Source organism: Rattus rattus, chromosome 6 (genome assembly GCF_011064425.1).
Source record: "Rattus rattus isolate New Zealand chromosome 6, Rrattus_CSIRO_v1, whole genome shotgun sequence".
Classification (NCBI taxonomy): domain Eukaryota; kingdom Metazoa; phylum Chordata; class Mammalia; order Rodentia; family Muridae; genus Rattus; species Rattus rattus.
In genome coordinates this window covers 57,873,278-57,893,750 of record NC_046159.1, presented here as the reverse complement: position 1 = coordinate 57,893,750, position 20,473 = coordinate 57,873,278, and the positions used below count along the sequence as shown (strand labels likewise).

At 46.1% G+C, this 20,473-nt stretch overlaps 1 protein-coding gene across 1 annotated transcript in view; it reads right to left on the bottom strand.

Annotated features, from left to right (window-relative positions):
* The window catches only part of Eefsec (eukaryotic elongation factor, selenocysteine-tRNA specific), a 192,777-nt gene extending 172,540 nt beyond the window's left edge, over nucleotides 1-20,237 (bottom strand). Inside the window, exon 1 of the mRNA XM_032906135.1 lies at nucleotides 19,926-20,237. Within this exon, the coding sequence (XP_032762026.1) occupies nucleotides 19,926-20,199 (274 nt within the window). The 5' untranslated portion in view covers nucleotides 20,200-20,237. The remainder of the gene's footprint in view (nucleotides 1-19,925) is intronic.
* Between the last annotated feature and the right edge of the window lie 236 nt (nucleotides 20,238-20,473).

Below are 20,473 nucleotides of genomic sequence, written 5' to 3'. Positions count from 1 at the left end.
GATCCTAGGGATCTCACTCAGGCTCTGTGGCAGGCACCTTTACCTGCTGAGCCATCTCTTTGCCACCTCAGTTCGTCTTTTTAAGGCTGAGTCTTACCACAACTGCTCTGATCAGCCAATTCAGTGAGTACTTTTCAACAATAAAATTTCCACCCAAACAATTTGAGTAAAGAGGGAAAAGCCACAAATAACCTGAGTATCAGGTCTTCTCCACGCTAAGCTTTACACAAGCATTAGACAGAAGGTGTTCCCCTCCCACCTGCTTTGTTGGCTAAATCTGGCACCTGACTTCAAATATGAATCTCAAACAATAGGTTTTTAATCTACCTGAAAAAAAGTATACATTTTGAGAAAGATTCTCCCTGCCCTGATAAGACAGTAACCTACACCTTGCTGACTCAAGTGTGCTTGCATATTAATTGCTTTAGATCCTACTCCCGCCCCTGCTGAACTGGCTAAACTGAGAGCCAAATTCGATAACCCAGCAGCCTCAATGCCTCACCAAGATAACTTTGCATGTTTAATTTAAAAGTACCGATCGCTCTTAAATAAAATGCTAACGCCAGCCTGCCTTCTGCCTGAGCCATAGCTTGTTACATCTGACACTAGATGCCATTAGAAGGCTGAGACTCCACACAAGGAGGAAAGCAGCCTGCCATCTCTCTTCCAAATGACATCTGTTCCCCTGAACCAAACTTTTAAAGCACGGCCCTTTAGGTTAATTTCCCTGATACAGAGGCAGTGAGATCTAGCCATAGATACTTAAATATTATCTACTCCAATTGTATCTTATTAGCAAGAAGCACACAGCCCTGTAGCCAGTGTGAATGCCTGTGCTATTCCAGTGCAACTGACCCAAGGCATTTTTTCCTTTCCCTTTAGTGACCGTGCTCCATGTGTGACCCCTCGAATTTATTTTAAGTAGTTTTACAAACAGCTTCCTCTCTGCCTTCCTCCTGATGCAGGCGGCAGCTCACATTTCTGCACACAGTACATGTTTTGTCCGCCTTGGGAGGAGACACAGCTTCCGTACAGTCTGCATCATTCCAGAGAGTAAAGCAGTGTTGGACCAACTTCTATTTCAAAAGGACACTTAAAAATCAAAACTGTGACTGCCACCCTATCTAGCATGCAAAAACAAGCATCTTACTTGCCTGTGTTCCAGCAAAACATGCCCAGAACTGTATGTAAAAGCCCAGCTTCCCTGCTCAGCTGCATACCTCAATGATCACACAACCAAACCTCCAAAGCATGCAATGCAGAACTACCCGGAGACAACCACACACACAGCACAAGACGGACTTGTGAGTGACAATACTGTCACAAGCAGAGAGCAGTCCTGGGTCTTCTGTGTAACAGCAAGGTTGACAGCCGAGGGGAAAAGTCCACCTGAACTCTTTAGAGCTGTAGGGATTCGACATGAATTTCCGAACCTCTGATCTACACATGCCATTTGTCCTTGGATTTCATCTGCTCCCCATTCTTTGTCTCCACAAAGAATTTTCATTTAGAAACTTCACCATAGACCAAGTTTGGAGCTAAACACATAGCAGGAAATTTGGCCGAAGGCTGTCTAGGAGTCCCAAGCTGGTGTGGGTTGCTAAGGAGGCGAAATTGCAATTCTCAGCACCAGGGTCCAGGCTCCTTATCCCAACAGCTTCCAGTTTCACTTTGTGTGATGGGAATCTTTTTAGGAAAAGTGTGGTTTCACTGTAGGGAGTAAAATGGCTTGTATATTTTAAAGACGACAACGCTTTGAGGTGATTTAAGTCATGCCTCTAAAATGATAAAACCTTCACGGGGAGACCCAGCCCCCCGTCTGCACTCCAGGACGGAGCTGGAGCAGCTTCACTGGCTGCCCTGCATCTCGCTCAGCTTCTCCCGCGTGAGTGTGTGCACGCTAACCCAGTCTGCACTGCCCGTTCACAGTTCAGCTCGCCCTTAAACCCAAGCGCCCCCAATTCTTTCCTACCTGCTCGTCTTCATCACTCTGCAAAGACAATCTTCCCATTTCTAATATATATGTGTGTGTGTGCATATATATATATATATATATGCACACACACATATATATATGTATATATATGTGTATATATATATGTCTGTCTTGTAAGACAAATTTGACATAAAATATGCCTTTCTCATTGTAAAGAAACTTTAAACCCAGCTGATTCTCTGCCGGGTTTAAGCAAGCGGCAGGATGCAAGAATAAAGCGGGTGGGAGGTTTTCCAGACTCTGATGAACTGATAGGAGCCCCTGCTATCCCTAAAACGTTCCTTACATACTTGTTGTCAGAAATCTTCACAGACATGCAAATGTGGGCAACTGAAAGTCATCAAGGCCTTTAAAACCCCCATAAAGGTTGGATGCTTTGTGATAGTTAAAAGCTTTAAAATTCATCTTTTATATTTGGTGCATCTGGACATGAGTATGTCCCCCAAATCAACAGCAACCTGGAGGAGGGCACATTCCCTAGTTGAACCAATCTTTTAGAAAAATATCCAAAGTTTTATGAAACCCTCACTCACCCTCACCAGACTTACAAACACTGGCCTACTTTAGGCTCTTATATATTAAGTAAGCTATTAAGGGCTTCTAAAAACCTGGTTTTAAAATAGCAAATCAAGAGAAAAATAGATTTCCAAAATTTGTTCATATGAATTCATTTATAAGTCTGTCTACAAGAATGACCCATGGTTCAGTGCACTCATTTATACTACAGAAAAAAACCTATGGGGTTTTGGAGAAACACTTCCATGCTTATAGCAGGCGATGGCCGCCCCAGGAGTCCGGAAAGCCTTATCACAGTAATGAAAAGAGCAGCAGAGGCTGCAGTTACGTTTACTGCCCGACACTGTATACCAGATATGTGTCTTCCCATCCTCAAAATGGTTCTTTCTTGATTTTGAAGACCAGGATGTTGAGGCCCAAAGAACTTAGTAATGGACTTCAGATCACACAACTAACAGACACTGAAACGAGAACTCAAACTCCATTTCCCTGGCTCTTGGCCTCAAGCCTGTCAACTCTACTAGTTGCCTTTATGTTTCTTTGTGCTGTACTATGGAATCTCTTCCTTGGTGTCAGACATAAGTTTTTTAAGAAAGGTTCTGCTCTTTGCATCACACATTTCCTATAGGTTTCCAAACAACACAGGCCATGGATACCTGCAGATTGGGCTCTCCAGAGACCAAGCACTGCTTTTTCACATACCAACAGTCCCTGTGTCTCTTCATCCTTGTGTTATATCACCTTTCGCCACTATAGTCTTCCTCTAACCTCCCACACATTTGTCAATTCAAATGTGTTAATTAGTCTCAAGCAGAACAAACCTGTATATAATACATGGTATCAAGTACTGCTTATCTAGTATGCCTCCCACCAAAAGGACAGGGAGATTTTCTGACATGATTTATTTTTGAATGTATATTCTGATAGGATTTAAAAACTAAATTATATCAGTTAAAAATTTACTGAGTTAGACAAGCTCTATGTACAGCTTCACTTGTGGGATTCTACATACACACACACACACACACACACACACACACACACACACACACACACAATTATTCTCCCATTTTGAAGACAAGAAAACTGAGGCTGAGAGCTTAGCTCTGTTAAGTAAGCATAGTGAGGTACCCGAACCCTAATCAGAGCAGAGCAGGGAAGGGCACAGACCTGGACCAGTGCCAAGGCTGAACTGCGTGTCCCTCCAGGAGCTCCCAACTGATACAGTCTCCCTCCATCCTTTTCAGGGAAGAGAGACCTGGCAAGCTTTCCTCTGCAGAAGGCATTCCTCCAAACGGGACCATGTCTTTTCCTTCGGGCTTTTCAGAGTCTGCATGTGTTGGGCTGGCAGAGTTCATATACCTGGGACTCATTAAATGGCAAGCAACTTTGAATTTGATCAATTCTTCCAGAGAGCCTCCACCTGGCCCAGAACCCCAGGCCTGCTTTACCCAGAGGTACCCAGCCTACCCCAAAAGCTCACAGACTGACAACACCCTGTAACCATGTACTGTCCTGGCTATTCCACAAGGAACTATAAGAGCACACTCTAAAAGCAACAAGCAGCACTTTGTACAAGCCAAGGAAGCAAGGGCAAGCACCTGGCATGTCCCTTGAAAGCCACAATACATGCTGGAGAGGAGATCCAAGACCATACAAAACAACCCAGCATCGGGATATCTCCAGAACATGACACTGAGTTCCCCGGGGCCTAGGTTAGACAAAAGCAGGCAGGGTCTCTATAGGGCAGCAGGAAAAGAGAGAGGAAAGGGAGTAAGCAGTGGGGTGCGGGAGACTAATAGAGAGAGGAGAAGAGAAGAGGAAAAAGAATGGATGCTGATGACAACCTCAGACGGGAAAGAGCAGCTTTGTTCTCCAATCTGTTCAGTAGCCAGGGAAAGCAGGGAGTTTGTTCTCCCTTCCTCATCCTCACCTTAAAAAAATAAAACTTTCACTTCCTTCTCTGAAACACTGCTTTTGCATAAATTAAATGCTCTTTCTTGATGCGAGCAGGGCTGAGGGAAAGGATGTCTGACTAACCCAAGGACCCTAAAAGGCAGCTACATCCTGATGCTAAACACTACAGGCCTCTGACCCCCAGGGACAGGGTCCAGGAGATCAGCATCCATTTACTGGTACCCAGTTGCTACAGCTAACTCTCACACACACACATCTAGAGTATGTGCCCTGATCTGGTAAAGAAAGCAATATTAGGAAAGGCTTATTTATGTGACCACAGGATAGTCTGTCCAACATTTCCACCTAAGGTCTTTGGGCTTCATGTACAGACTTTGATAGAGTATAATTCACAGCACACACATACCTCTCAGCTCCCTGTCTTCTCTACACTCCCAACAGGTTGTAATGCTTAAGGCACAACATGCAAAGCTTACAGAGTGGGACAAACACAAGAAAACTGACTGACCTCAAGATCCAAACTGAAAACTGTCTCAAAATTGAACAGTCTATTTGTTGACTAAAACACAAGAGAGACCACAAACAATGCTTATGGAGGGAACTGTGGTATATGGGAACTCAGAGAACAATGGCTCTATCTACATCCCAGACAGGCAGCACCCAGACCATTCTCTCAGATACACTCTATCTCTGTCAGCACGTGTCTCTGATCCAACCATATTGCTTGCTGCAGGGATCTCTCTCATTACACATAGCCTAGCTGGAAATTACTACCCAGAACATGGGTCCCATTCCTGATTGCCAGCCCTCCTATCTGAGTGAAAGGGTGAAACCACCCAGAGCCAGACAAAAACAACTTCTTGGCCTTTACAAGTGAGGTTCCTTTGGAAACAAAAGGCTCCAGCATTTTTCAAAAAATCTGTTCCTGGAAAAAATGTTTGGTGAGCCTCTTTTACAAACCTGATGCAGCAAAATCTGTCGTTCAGACTCAGACCCACATAGAAATTAAGTGGATCACAGGAAAACCAGTGAGGTAGCCAGCCACCCACTGGCACTGCACTCAGTGCTGTCACATTCACACTTAAATTAGAAGTCAAGGATCAATTAAAGACCACAGAGGATGTCACACCTACCCCCTCCAACCTTACAGACTTGCTCCCTTTGGATTACATAAGACTAAAAGAAGACATCTGATTCTATACAGCTGAAATCTGCTAGAGGCAAGAGCTGCATTCCAGTGTGTGTCCTGCTGGCCCAAAAGTTTCAGCAGGAAAGTTCTCATGGGAGAACCGAAAAACGGGCAAATCCTTTAAAAAGGGGGTGGGAGTGGGGAGGCATAGTCAACCACAGGGAACAGGAACACCATGCTGCAGAAAAGCCGACTTACACCGGGGGAAAGGCAGAATAAAAGAAAAAAGGGTGGACTGCTGACCAACACACCTTCAAACGCTTGAAAAGTTAAGTCAGATAATCTTTACATTGATGTGAAAGGGGGAGAAAATACATTTGACCTCTTGCTCCAAACAAAAATCTGCCCATCTGGTTTTTAATTAGGAAGCCGTTGTTTTGCTTCTGCGACACTGTGTAACCTCTGCCACTGTTGTACAAGACTTGCAAACCATATTTTCATTGATTTAAAAAAATTAAAAATAAACATTGAAAGAAACCATATTTTTCTTTTTAGGAAAAAAGAAGGCTAACAAGCAGCAAGGTTTTGAAGGGGTTGTGTATTTAAAGGCATATATGAGAACTCATCACGACCGTGACTTATAGTTTACTTTGTCTTGAATACATCTGAGGTCATTCTAACTATGCTGACCTGTGAACCCGCACATGATCACCCGTCTGAGACTGCAAGCAAACACTGCCCTCTTGTGCACCAAACAGTTCCAATCAGCACAGGGTGTATCTCCCCACACCTAGCCGATAGCTTCCTGAGTAGAACTGGGTCTCCCAGCCTGGGGACCTATCAGAAGAGGTCTATACACATCTGTTACCAGAGTGTTTGCTGTGCATCCCTTCTAAGGCAGATTTTGAGATAAGAAGAAGACGGAAGCCTCAGCTGGAGAAATCAGACCAAATGCAATAGATTCTTATGGCTCCTAGAAAACACCTCACTCTTCAAAAAGCTGTTCGTTATCATGGGAACTTTTATTATACACTGTAAAAAAATTTCTAGAAATGATTGATGAACTTGCAATAATAAGTAAGTAGCACTTCCATTTACTTCAGAAATCTGCACAGGGTCAGGAAACCAATTTGGTTCCTGAGGAGAAAAGGAGAACAAGAATCCCTCAGGTTGTTGTAACTCTGGTGACTCCCCCAAAGCACAGACACAATCACTTCCTGGAGACGGAAGACCAAGCTGGCATCTCAGAGCTCTAAGGTCAGTCAGTTACTACTCCCTTGTTTTGAAAAGGGAACTAGGGGTGTGCCTCAGTGGCAGGGTGTTTGCCAGACCCTAGGTCCAATTGTCCAATACAGCAACAAATAAACCCAAAGAACACACCTGTGGGAATCTAAGGCCAGTAACTCCTGCTCAGCACAAGCTCATGGGAACAGGCTTCTCTGAAGTCAGTTTCCAGCTCTGTTCTAAAAACAAACTATCAGAATGTCAGCACCCACTTTCCATCTCACAGGCACAGCTGGGAAATCAAACCATAGTAACCTCAGTTCTCCTGAAAAGGCAAAATCAGGAAGGGACAGTTTCCTGATCCTGTGTGTTACCTTCACCCAGGACACTCTGCAGGAGGGGTGATCGGGGACTTCAAGGGCTGTATGCTCAGACTAGAGCGATGGCTCAGTGGTTAAGAGCACTGGCTGCTCTTCCAGAGGTCCTGAGTTCAAATCCCAGCAACTACATGGTGGCTCACAGCCCTCTGTAATGAGATCTGATGCCCTCTTCTGGTGTGTCTGAAGACAGCAACAGTGTACACACATACGTAAAATAAATAAAATCTAAAAAACAAAACAAAACAACAACAACAATAACAAAAGGGCAATATGCTCAAGGAGACTAGCAAAGTACGGCCAGGTTCCAGCCACATCATGTCTGCTCACTAGCTCTTTGACTGGAGGATGCCTTACTTGACATCTCTGCTGTCCACTCAGGACTGCTATCTTCCCACCCTGTGACTGGAGCCTGAGATGCCAGTGTGCCACTGGTCACACTACAGAACAGTGAAACCGGCTAACTACAGCCATGTCAGAGTTGCCTGCCAACCCTATTTCCACCTCAGCCCATTGCTCTACTACAGGAAAGTAGTATAGAGTGTTCACCTAGTACACAGGAGGCCATACTACAACAAAAACATGAAGAATTTAAGGAAAGGGTAGGAAACACCCACATGAATCTGAGGCCTGGTAACAGTAACAGACAGGACTAAAGACACGCAAAAGCCAGTAGAGTATGGACACCCACCTGTAGAGGACTTGTATGAAGGTCTCTTTGTGTCCATGGATCACAATATACCTTTGCTTGTCCTCCAGCAAAACCAGGACTAACAGAGCCCAAGTGTGCATATCCATCCAAAGACACCCATGATTACCTGCCACCCCCTCTCCCCATTAGAGACCAGCCTAAGCTGCCCTTCTCAGAGCCACTGTAGGTGCTGCTCCTCTGGCATGTAGTACCTATCCCCAACTCACCAGTTGCAGGCCCCAATTTTTTCCAGAATTTACCTTCAACCCTACTGCCTCAGGATGGCCTAAAAAAGATAACCTAACACCAACAGTCCTGTACTGCCCTTAGTACTGACCATAACTCACAATTCTTCATGGTTTTGTTACTTCCTAATACCTGCCTGCCACCTGTCTGGAAGGCTAGAGCAACTTCTGCCTATCTAGCATGGACTGCTAAATGGACTTGAGTAACAGGACGATGGAATTCTTTCTTTGTCATCAAACTTGCAGAATAAGGTCACCTAGCCACTATCTTTAAGATATTATGAAGCCCAAGGAAAGAAACAAAGCCAAGAAGCCAGGCAAGGGGCTTTAGCAGCCCCCAAGTCTGCTTCAAAGGGCATGACACATGACAAGTAAGGTCTGGTCTCAATCACCACACATTCATGAAACCAGCAGCAAAGCCCACAAGGACTTATGCTGGTACCATCACAGTCACATGGAGAGAAAACAAACTGGGAGTAGAGGGTGAACTGGCTAGCTGCTGGAGGGAAGAGAGGCAGGATGGAATGAGCATCAGGAAGTCTTCAACAGTGACAGGGAAGAGCAGCACCAGAGCTCTCCCCAAGACTTAAGGAATCTTCTTGCTGACCCCAGGAGATTCATTAGTATGCAGTCTTTCATAATGATCAGTTGAACCCTATATTCACCACTGACCTCCCAGGCTCCTAAGAACTTGGCACTCTGGGATCTTACACTCAGCAGGCTTGCTTAGCAGAGCCAATCACTTCTTTGGCCATGGTGTCAGATAGGACGTAGCAGAACTGAGGTTGCCCACCAGATAGCTGGAGGCCTCACTCTCCTTCACCAGCATCAGCAATGGGCTTGCATTATGCTCATTTCCCCCATCCCTAAGCTCTGGAAGTTTAAACGTTCCCCTCCTGCCTCAGAATCAGGTCTGAATTAATACCCTTCCTCAAAAGAAGGCCAGTAGCAAAGTGAAAACAGACGTACTAGACAATGCCCTTTGAAAGCCTCAGCAGGGACAGGGGGTGACAATGAAGCCAGTGGCTCCGAAAGAAACCTTAAGGTTAAAGGTTCACAAAGGCATAAGAATTACCAAAGTACAAGTTTGTTCAAATTTCCTCCTGCAGATTTAAACAACCAGGGTCAAGCTGAAGATTGCTGGCAAAACCCTGAGATGACGCAGCCCTTTTGAACTGCATAGAGAAAGGAAAATACACAGCCTGGGAGGGATCTACACTATAGCTTTATACACTATAACCCCTGTTAACTCAAAATCAGCCTGCTGAAGGATGTTTGAATACTGCTCCTCTAAAAAAAATAAAAAAGGCAGGGCTGCTAGGTCCTCACCGTGTGCGGCGAGCCACACTGAGGTCGCCGTGTTCTCGGCATTAGTGTGCTGACCCTCTGTGGGCCGTGAAATTAACCATCAGCATGGCAAAAATCTGCTATGAGTTAAACTACTTTGCTACGCAAAGTGGCCTGAAAATGAAAAGTGAGGATTGAATTTCCAGTGAAAGATTAACTTGTCTAACCTCGAGGCAGGCTTCCTCCACTGTTGAACTTTGGGTAGTCCCTTAAAGTATCACAGGAGTAGGGCTGCTTAGTGTAGGCAATAGGAAATGACCTCTTCTTCATCCATCCATCCATCCATCTAGCCATCCATCCATCCATCCATCCATCCATCCATCCATCCATCATTCAATAATTCCCGAGTGCCTACACATATGCGTTAGTTATTCAAGCTAGGCCAGGTCCCATCCCATCCCCTTGGAGACCAAGTTAAATGATAATAGGCCCAGCCCTCAGAAGATTTACCCACTAAATACAAAATGAGTAAGATGGAAAAATAAATCCCCAAGAGTATGCACAGGGTAGAAAGTCATAAATGAAGTTACCTAGTCCAACAAGGAGGTTCCCCAGACAAGTGCTTGTTATCAGAAAGCTCAGCCTGAGAGAGCATGTTCTGTCTGTGCAGAAGTATCCAAATGGTGTCATGCAGTCCCAGTGGGAGAAAATGCAAATCTATTAGGAAGGACCACATCAGTCATGATGAGGGGCTTGGGCTTTCTGTCATCAGACAGTAACTGAGGACTTAAGCAAGGAACTATGGAAGGTGCCTAGGAAGAGTTCCTGGCTGCAGACTGTAAGATATGTAAAGGGAAATTGAGCTCATCCAGTCCAGAGCTAGGTGAAGCCTATCCCAAGCAACAGTTGCACTGATGGAGGTACAAGGCCAGCAAGTAAAGAGAAAGAGGAAGAGGAGGAGGAGGATGAGGAGGATGAGGATGAGGAGGAGGAGGATGAGGAGGAGGATGAGAAGGAGGATGAGGAGGAGGATGAGGACAAAGAAAGACTGAGGATCATTTCACATCCCATGCTTTGAAGGGCCACTTGGAAGGCAAGCAGGTGAAGGGGGCTTGGCAGGTGTGCAGTCCAAGGAAAGAGCAAGTCTGGAATACCAAAGAAGGCAAGAGCCCCAAGCTCCTACCCAGGAAGATGACAGCCCAGCACCAAATCACACACAAGGAAGAGCACCAACCCTACATTACTATCTGAGCCTGTTACTCACTTCCACGGTGAACTCCATGCTCTGGTCCTGCCTTTTCTGACTTGTCTCTAGTTGATATGTCCCCTATCTTCGTCACTGGTAAGCTTTCAACAATATCCAACAGAAAGCTCTGTTGGAAATGTGACCGTCCTTCACAACAGGTTGTCAAGCTCTATGGCAAAGGACCATTGGCAATAGGGAGCACCTCCTTGGGACACCAATTCCTGCCAGTCTGTGGTTTTCTAGTCTCTAGGTGTCAGGCAAAAGTGTTGAAGAAACAGAGCCTTCTTTCTTAGGTCAGTCTTCATCCTCTAGAGCTAAGCTCTGCAGACTATTCCCAAGCCTGCCCTAAGTCTGGAATAGAAATACTGAAGTACACACATGCTGGGTCTCTGCTGCCTGTGTCAAAGGGCAAAAAATAGGACTCACCTGACAATGACACAGTAGCGTGACTGTCTTCAAGTGTCACAATTCAATGCGGATGAGCAGTTTTAGCTCCAATAGCAAGGTCAGATGGCCAAGGGCAGCAGCCATTATCTCCCCTGGGCTTTAAACCTACAGCAAAGGCTAGGCCAGGCAGGTCCTTCGACCAAGCAGTGAAACATTAGTGCATTTCCAGCACCAACTTTAAAAGAAAAAAGTCAAGTTTATCTGTAGGTAGCACCTGTATGTGCCACCAAATAAATATCCTCGGGAAGTAGGTTAGAGACAAAGGAAATCATTTTAGTTTTCCTGAAGGCCTCAAGACAAGAGAGCATCAACACAACACGGTGACAGCAAAAGGGGACAGCCAACGTATCTCAACAGCAAAGTTGTTTTTTCTGCTGCCAAGAGGAGCATCACGTTAGCTAAGTCCTCCCTCCTACCCAGCGAGGCCACTTCAAAGCAGCAGGGACCTGGCTGCACTGCACAAGAAATGAAAGACCCAATTAACAAGAAGCAAACTCAACCAGTCCAGGGAAGAATGGTGAACAGTGCAGGGGAGGATGCTAACAGAACCTGTGCTTGGGACCGGCCATCTCATGTGCCGTGTATATAAAGTGCTCTTCAGGAGCTATGACCTTCTCCTGATATGGACGTGGACAAAGGCATGACTGCAGTCCTGGACAAAGCATGGCCAGGAACCAGGTTGGGGGAAGCTTGAGGCAACACTCAGCAGCTGAGACCTACAGCAAGCTACTTACCTCCAGAGGCTCCCTGGCACAGGCTTCGAGAATATAGTAAGTGTCAGGGATCTTGAGTGGGGTCTAAAAAATAGTTATGTGTCCTCCAAACCTAAAGTTACCCTCTCCTCTGAGGCAGAAACTCCTTGGCCTTGCTTGGCATTCATCAGGGAGTGGGGGTGCTTCCTGTTTGTGCCATAACACATTCACACATCATAGCACACCATACAGGTTCTCCCGATCAAGACTCTTACAACCCTGTATCTTACCTGCCCACCCCACTCCCTCCTGCCTCCCCTGACTAAATATACATATCATATATACAATATACATAGTTTATATCTGGCTTCACATCCAAAATAACACTACACAGTAGGTGCACATAGAACCAAAGTAAATGGATAAAAACACCAAGACAGCTGGGCATAGTGGTATACACAGAGGTAGAGAAAGGTAGATCTCTGTGAGTTCAAAGCTAGTCTGGTCTACATAGTAAGTTCCAGGTCAGTCAGAGCTGTGGAGTGAAAATCTGTCTTAAAAATAAACTAAAAGAAATAAGACCAAATTCCACCAAGATATCACCATCTGAACTTCTCTTACTAAAAGTCCCCAGGACAGAGGTTCCCATAGGTTATGTATAGCACAAAAAGAAGCAACCTGGATGGCTTAGTAAGGTAGCAAGTATTGTATCTGTTTTTAATCATAATTAGAAACAGATTTTATTTTTTGAAGAGATGAAGTATAGTTACATGCCACAGTCCGAATTAACTTTAAAAAGCATGCTGGAAACTGGGAATACCATAATGCCAGCCCCTGGGAGGCAGAAACAGGAGCACTCCGAGTTCAAGGCCAGAGTGGGCTACTCAGTGAGATCCTTTCTCATAATAACTACAAAGCATATCCCAAACCCAAGCCAGGTGCAAAATAATTCCATTTCTGCCAGAGTCTGAAATCTACAGAGCTGTGAAGGAGGCTGGCGGCTGCCCAGGTTTGCAGAGAGACTGTGAGCAAGCACAGCGCCTCTTTGTGGAGGACAGGCATGCAAGTCCATAACCACATGGGAAAACACTAAGCATGCTGAACTGCACATTATCTGAACTAAACTGCTTCTAGAATCATCATGTACTTTCTGTGAGGCACGCCAGGTAGAATTACAGAAGAGACACAGGCATCGTCTCACCCCATGGTGCCTCCAGTCATACAGTACGGTGTGGTCCTTCCAAAAGCAGAGGATCCTGTGTAGCTCAGTTCAGACTGGTTCCCAGCCCCATGATGAAGCTGCCTCCAAATCCCCACTCTCCCTGGAACTGGGGCTATAAGGTAGCTGAAGGCCAGAGCCATCAACAGCATCACCTTCAAATGCTACCAAAGCCCTTATTGGAAAGGGAGCAAAGGATCATGGAAGGCTCAGTCCCAGGCTGAGGTTCCACTGAACAAAAGAATGACCAAGAAGGGCCAGATCCTGGGGCTTCATTGGTAGGTTATCTTCTGAAATGCCTGCCCAAATCTTAGCCCAGCCTGAATGAAGTGGTTCCTAAGGAAAACCCAGAGACACTCGGATGCAGACAGGAGACATTTAGCAAAAGCTTAAAAGCAATTAATTTTAAGTGATCACAGCTTTACCAAAGCTGTGGCTACAATTTCCTTCTGACTTTGATTATAACCTTCCAGCAAAATATTTGCCTCAAGAAGGCAAAGTCTTTGCATTATTTTCTATTCCTAGCATGACTACAAAAATATTCTTTGATTTAACATTTGATATGTTTTATTCTCAAGGGCAAGCCCCATGAGAAGAAAAATGTACCCCAACGGAATGAAATATGACTACCTGCTTCCATTTTTCTTTCCTGTTGGTTCCTGCTCAAATATTCTGCATTAATTTAAACTCAAGACTGTGTCTGATGTTGTGCCGCTCCCACACTGTCACCCCAACCAAAGCAAAGTCACCCGCTGTCCAGCTCTAAGAGAAAATGGTGCAGAGGAGCTCAGCTTGAGTCTCCTGGAGACAGCTAAAGGCACTGCAGCTTGGAAAGAGATCAAGTGGGGTCAGAGAGTGATAAGGTGCCAGGCACAACAGAAGCACTTGTATTTCTATAGCAGCTCACTGCAGTGAGGCGGGCTTCCTACTGACCATAGAGCCTTTGAAGCAAGGGAAAGCAAGCAACTCATGTTGGCTCAGCATCACCTGGTAGTGGAAGACATCGCAGAGGCAATAGCGTGAGCACGCGCACGTGTGTGTGTGTGTGTGTGTGTGTGTGTGTGTGTGTGTGTGTGTGTGTGTGTGTGTTTTACTGCTGAAACTAACAGACACATAGGCAGAGTACAAGGAACCAAGGCCCAGCCGATGCCTGGTGCCAAAGCCTGTGTTAAGGGAAGCACTTCCCCCTCTAGCACCTAAATAAGCTTCAGTGTTGTACAACAAGCATGTAAGTGTCATACTTTAACAACATGTGTTCCTACACAGATGCTCACAGAAAGACCAAAAGCAAGGACAAGTCTTTTCATCTTCTTTTTTTCATTAGAATAACACCACCGTGTGTCACTGGCTGCCAAGGCCCCTGTCCAAGGTTCCCTCTGCTTATACCAAGCAACACTCTGGCGCTAGGTCTGTATGCTTCAAGGCCAGTGTGCACTACACAGAGTTACATGAGAAATTTGGTTGATGACAAATATTCTTTTGCACACACAAACTCTGTTCCATTTACAAGTCCAAAGGACAGTTCTCAAACAGAATAGAGGGACTTAAAGGGATGAGCCTGGAAAAGCAGATCATAGGGCCAAAAATTTGTCCTTCTGGGGAACCAAGAGCACAAAAAGTGAGAAAAGTAAAGCTTTTCTTTATATCCATACACAGCTTAAGCTTTACAAAGAGAAACGTCTCAAGGGTAAAAGGCAACGCCCCCTAGGCTCCAAGTGCAGTGACTGGGTCAGACATACTAACCCCATGCATTCCTATGCAGGAGTGGCCCAGAGAAGGCCCTGGCCATACAAAACCTGCCACACAGAGTGGGTATGAGATGGGATGGCTTGGAGGCCATCATAAACAACCAGAACAAAAGACTCAGAGACAAAACACTGTTAATCCTTGCAGCCACCAGAAGACTATAAATTGCTAAGCCAAGAGACCAGCATTTTTTCTCTCCCACTAGACTTAGATTAAAGATGAGCCTTACATCTCTTACCCCAACCCAAGTCTTTAAAACATACATTGTTTAATCTTTTTGAAGTTCTAACCCCGAAAGATTTATACTGGGAAATGGATTTGAAACAAATATCACCCCGAAGCGTTACCAAGGAGGGTGTAATGGACAGCACACTTTTCATTAACACTGAGAAAGCTAGACAGCCTGTGGAGGCACACGGACTCGGTTCAAACTTGGCTAGCAGCAACTGTGTCGCTGCTCTCTCTGAGGTACAGGATTTTTCCATCTATAAAATGTGAATTTCACCTTTCCTCCCCAGGGCAGCTGTGAGGATTAAGAAAATAATAACAAAACAAACTAATGCACCAATCAGAAGGACAGCACCGAATAACTCTCGTGTGTTCACCACCGCTGATCCAGAGCACTAGTGCGCACTTCATCTGAGCCACAAGGGCAATGACATCCAGTGGGTTTTAATAATCTATGTTTTGATCACTGATTGATGTTTTGCCTGTTGGTATGTTTGTGTGAAGGTGTCAGTCCCCTAGAATTGGAATTACAACCAATGGTTGTAGCTGCCATGTGGGTGCTTGGCATTGAACTAGGATCATCTGGAAGAGAAGTCAGTGAGTGCCCTTGACCACTGAGTCACATCTCTCCAGCCCAGAAGCCCAGTTTTTGTGAAGGAGAGATTCTTGTTTCTGGAGAGTTTACCTTGGAGAACAATAAAATCAGACACCTGGCTTTAACTTAAGAGATTATCAAGAGGCCCTTTAACACAGTTCTCAGGTTGTGGTGAATCCCTCCCCCATCATAAAATTATTTGCTTCTTCATAACTGTAATTTTGCTGTTATAAATTGTAATAAAACTGTTTTCTGGTGGTCTTGGCAACCCCTATCTACGAAAGGGTCACTTGACTCCCCAACAAGTTGAGAACAGACGGTACAGTCATCCAAGGATCTCAGGAGAAGACGGAGACTGCACCTCTGCTCATGGAGTCCCCACCTACAGCTTCCTACCCATAGTTCAGCTGGCCACATACATCTAAACAACAATAGCCTTGCAAAGTGCTCCAGGCCTTTAAGAGAAATCCCCACGGCCACTCTCTAGGTCCAAACTCTGTTTAAACCTTCAAGGTCCAGAACATAACTATCACAACGCATGATGACACCCTGCAGGGCTCCATGCTGCTAGTAGTTATCTCAGACCCTAACTTGACAAAGCAGCCTCGCCAGGTAGTTCCTGGCCCCTAGGGAAGCTCTTCTTTTCAATGTGCCCAGATCCTGTGCCTCAACAAAGGATGAGGAATGCTTTTTTTTTTTTTTTTTTTTTTTTTTTTTTTTTTAAACAGAGCCTCACTATGAAGCCCAGGCTGGGTTAAAATTCCTGGACTCAAGCAATCCTCGGCCCCCAGGCCACTAAGGAGTAGCTAGACAGGTGCACTTCATGCCCAGCTTAGATGAGTTACTCCAGCCTTTGCTCTCTGTACAGAGAAGTCCAGAGACCCCCCCCTTGGAGTGTGGCAGGGAGTGTGTCTTTGTCAACTTTCTCTTGTCATCTCCTGGATGAGTAAAGAGCTGACAGCACTTATTACAGATCAGCCCTGTCCTAACACTGTCTACTCACTCTGAGCCAGCTAGGCCATTAGAGGAACACAGCTCTCCCTCCCTTAGAAGCTACTAAGAACCTGCCAGATGCCTGCTGTCAATATAGGCACCAGACAATACTGGCTAATCAGATCCTACGCTGCTCTCATACACTCCTGGTTCGGGCAAAGGATAATGGACACAAAGCTCAAGGAGCATGAGGAGATGGGAAAGTTTGAGGGTGAGAGCTGGGAGCAGCCACACCAGAGGGAGTGAGTCAGGGAGGCCTCACTGATGAAGGGACACCTGAACTGAGACAAGCAACAACATGCCAAGAAGCAACAGCAAGGGCAAACACCTTGGGTGAAGTAACATTGACCTATTTAAGGAGTGGAAAAGTCGACAGCATGACTGAAGGTGAGAAATGGAGGAAAGCAGTTGCTGAGGCTCTAGGGAAGAAGAGCCTGTACCGAGCTGGGAACAAAGAGGCTGGCGTAATCCAAATACAAGAATGTACTGAGGAGTCAAGCACTATGGTGCACGCCTTTAATCTCAGTACCTGGGAGGCAGACAGGAGGATCTCTATGAGTTTTAGGCTTGCCTAGTCTGTCTGGCAAGGTCCAGAACAGTCAGAGGTAACAGATCCTGCCTCAAAAACCAAACCAAACAAAAAGTACTGGGAATCTAGAAGCAAGGACTGACATGATCTGATGAGACCCTAAAAATGACCCCACCCAGTGTTCAGGCAGCAGTGGGTGAATGGCAAGACTCCAACGACACTGTCGAGATTTGGACTGTTCAAGAAGGCAAGACACAGTACTAAATAGACCCTGAGGACAAGTGAGAGGTGACTTCCAGCAGCAGCCCTGTGCATTTAGCCTGCCAGGCTTGTCTCTTCATCTGAAAACCAGAGTGATGCTTCTCCACAGGACACTGCCCAGTCACAAGGTCCTGGCCTGGGCCACAGCAGGCACCCAAACAGGTGCGTGCTTCTCTTCAAAAGGAAAAGCTACATTTACATTTTTCAGGTCCCCAAGAAGGAAGGTAGTAAAGAGACCTTAAGGAAGAACAGTGTCTCATCACCCCATCGAGGTCTGGCCACATTTAAAGACCAGAAAGTACTTTTCTTAAGATATGAAGCAAGAAGGGCAACAACAGCTACAGAGCACAAATCCCCTGTATGGTGGTACACTCTCAATCAGAACACCAGCATTGGGCCGCAGCCATTTGATCTCACACAGCACCTACAGTTTTTGCCACACAAAGGGTCTATGTAAATGTACACATCGAAAGGGAATTCAGGAAACTGGGCTAGCATAGAAAGGTTCCAGCTTGGGAGGCAGTCAGGCTTTGACAATCCAGCTGACTAGCTGCTTTCCTAAGCCCCAACTTCCTTAATAGCTACACAATAAACACACTTCCTGAAAAGTCTGTCCAAGAAGAGAAATATTTGAGAAGAGCCGTGCCAGAAAGTAACTGCATGGTCACCATTATTCACTAGTGACGTAAGATCCAGAGCAAGGTTCAGAGGGCACAGGGCTAGTAAGGAAAAATCTTCAAACCCAATTCTGTACACCTCTAAAAGAATGTCTGTCCTTATGCTCTGGCCTAGATTTTAGATGTTTCTCCCCTTATAGTTGGGCTGCATCCAAAACCATTCGTTATTGTAGGTTCAAAATATAGCAAGCTAAAAACTGCACCGAATACACAGAAACTCTGGACCTGCCAGCTCAGCAACCAGAGTTGGGTACACATAGATTTGCACTCTGGACCTCATGGCTGACTAGGAGCTGCAGCTTGCTGCATTGCTCAGTTGTCATGAGAACCAACTATGTCACTAACCAGGAAAGGACAAAACTCTTCTGAACTTGCACCATTTACACACCACCACAAAAATGAAAAAAAAAATCATTAAGTTATTACAAGTCAGAGTCTGTATTTTTTCCTTCTTTGCAATGCTGGAGAAAGAACATAGAGTACCCTGCACACTAAGCAGGAATTCTGCCACTGAGGGACATGCCAGCCCCACTGTCTAGTTTCTACCCTGTATGTTCTATCTCTGATTTACACTAGCTTAGAGTACATTTCCTAAAATGTAATGAATATGACCAGTCAGAATTTAGTGGGAGTTTTTAGTTTAGTTTGTTTGTTTACTGTGTGGCCCTCAGTAGTCTTTAATGAGTAAATCCTGGACTGGATAGAGACTGTGCAAGACAGTGACCCTAGCCGGTAAGCCTCCATTTCCACTTCAGTGAAACAGGGCCAACAGTTTCAGACTGCCTGCCCCATGGAGAAAGGGAGGCCACAAAGCCCGAGGAACTTAACTCATCACACAATTGGAATGACCAGGGATTAATGAACCGCCTGCCCCATATACATGCTTGCAAGCTTACAGAGTACGGGTGGAAAGAAACCCAGGGCAAGAGGGCAAGCAGGAAATGGGTCATTGGAGGGCAAGCAGGTGGACTCAGCCATGCCTCACTTTGTGCGGAGTGCTTACAAACAGGCAAGTAGAGTTAAATGGGTTTGCAAAAGGAATTTAAAGAGACATAAGAACAGTTTCATGCAGATGAATGGGAGGGGTCAAGTTGAGCAAAGAAGGTTAGTTACAAGGCCTTTTATTATAATGTCCTATTCCCAATTGGCCTGTATTTAAAGACCAATTAAGTGGTAAAGATTCTAGGAGCAGATTTTAGCAGTGCCCATCATGACTGAAAACACATATAACCTTTGCCTTAGCCACTTCACACATAACTTATCCTGTTACACTGGTGCACACCCCAAAGCCTTCTGGGCTAGAGTTATTTCCCTGCGGCATGAATAGCCAACTCTAGAAAAGTCACAAAAGTCAGTCAAGAAGATGTTGGTACAAAAGTACAAAGGAACTTTATGTGTAGATATAGAATCTCCAGACAGTGATGGTTTGTTGGATGGGAGTCGGGGTGAGATCCTGAGAGAGCCTAGGGCACTTGCCTCTTATCAAGGCACTAGGCTCTACTCCCTATCCCAACCTACCCCATGTATTACAACAGAAGAAGAAAAAACAGGATCTTTCATTTCTGTACATTGTCTGCGGTATTTGTGTACGTTTCCTGAAACCATCCATACACAGAAAGCTGAGAGCAGTGTTTGGGACAGAGAACCAGGAGACCAAAGGGCAGGTGAGTGGTGACTTTTTTTTTTTTTTTAAGCTTGCGTATACCCTTTTTGCAAGGGTTTGTTTCTTCGGGTCTTTTTTCTATCAAAGCATCTTGCTGCACGACAGTGTAAGTGAGAACTGTGTCCGCGTCTGCGAGCTGTGAGTTCGAGCCCCCAAGCCTCCCGGGCTGGCGGCCAGGCCTAGGCTGTCAGGCCACCATCCCGCGAGCTCTGACCCGAGCCCGGCTCCCGCCCCGGCCCTCGCTCACCGCCAATGATGGTCCGGATGAGGGAGGCGTGCCCGGGACAGTCGACCAGCGTGACCTGCAGCAGCGTGTCGCTAGTCCCAGGTTCAGCCCCCGGCAGCGGCACCACAAAACAGGAGAAGCCCAGGTCGAGCGTTATGCCGCGCTCGCGGCTCTGCGGCTGCTTGTCGAAGGCAGCGGTGGAGGCCGTAGTGCTCAGCGCGCGCGCCAGCGCTGTCTTGCCGCTATCGATATGACCCAGCACACCCACATTCACATTTACCCGCCGGCCCGCCATCCCGTCGCCGCCACTCACGCCGTCGCCTAATCGCCGGCCCCGCGGTCCGCCTGCTAAGCCGCACCCCCCCGCAACCCGCGCCGAGCGCGCCGGTTCCGGCACGGAAGCTTCCGCCCTCGGGCGCCCACAGAGCACACCCAGGGCGGGACTGCTACCTGAGGTTACTATCATCCGGCTCCCCACCGCACAATTTGAGATTGAGATCCCTAATCTCGCCAGTTTGAGATTAGGGATCCCTCCTTCCATCCACCCACCCAGCTATCCATCCATCCAT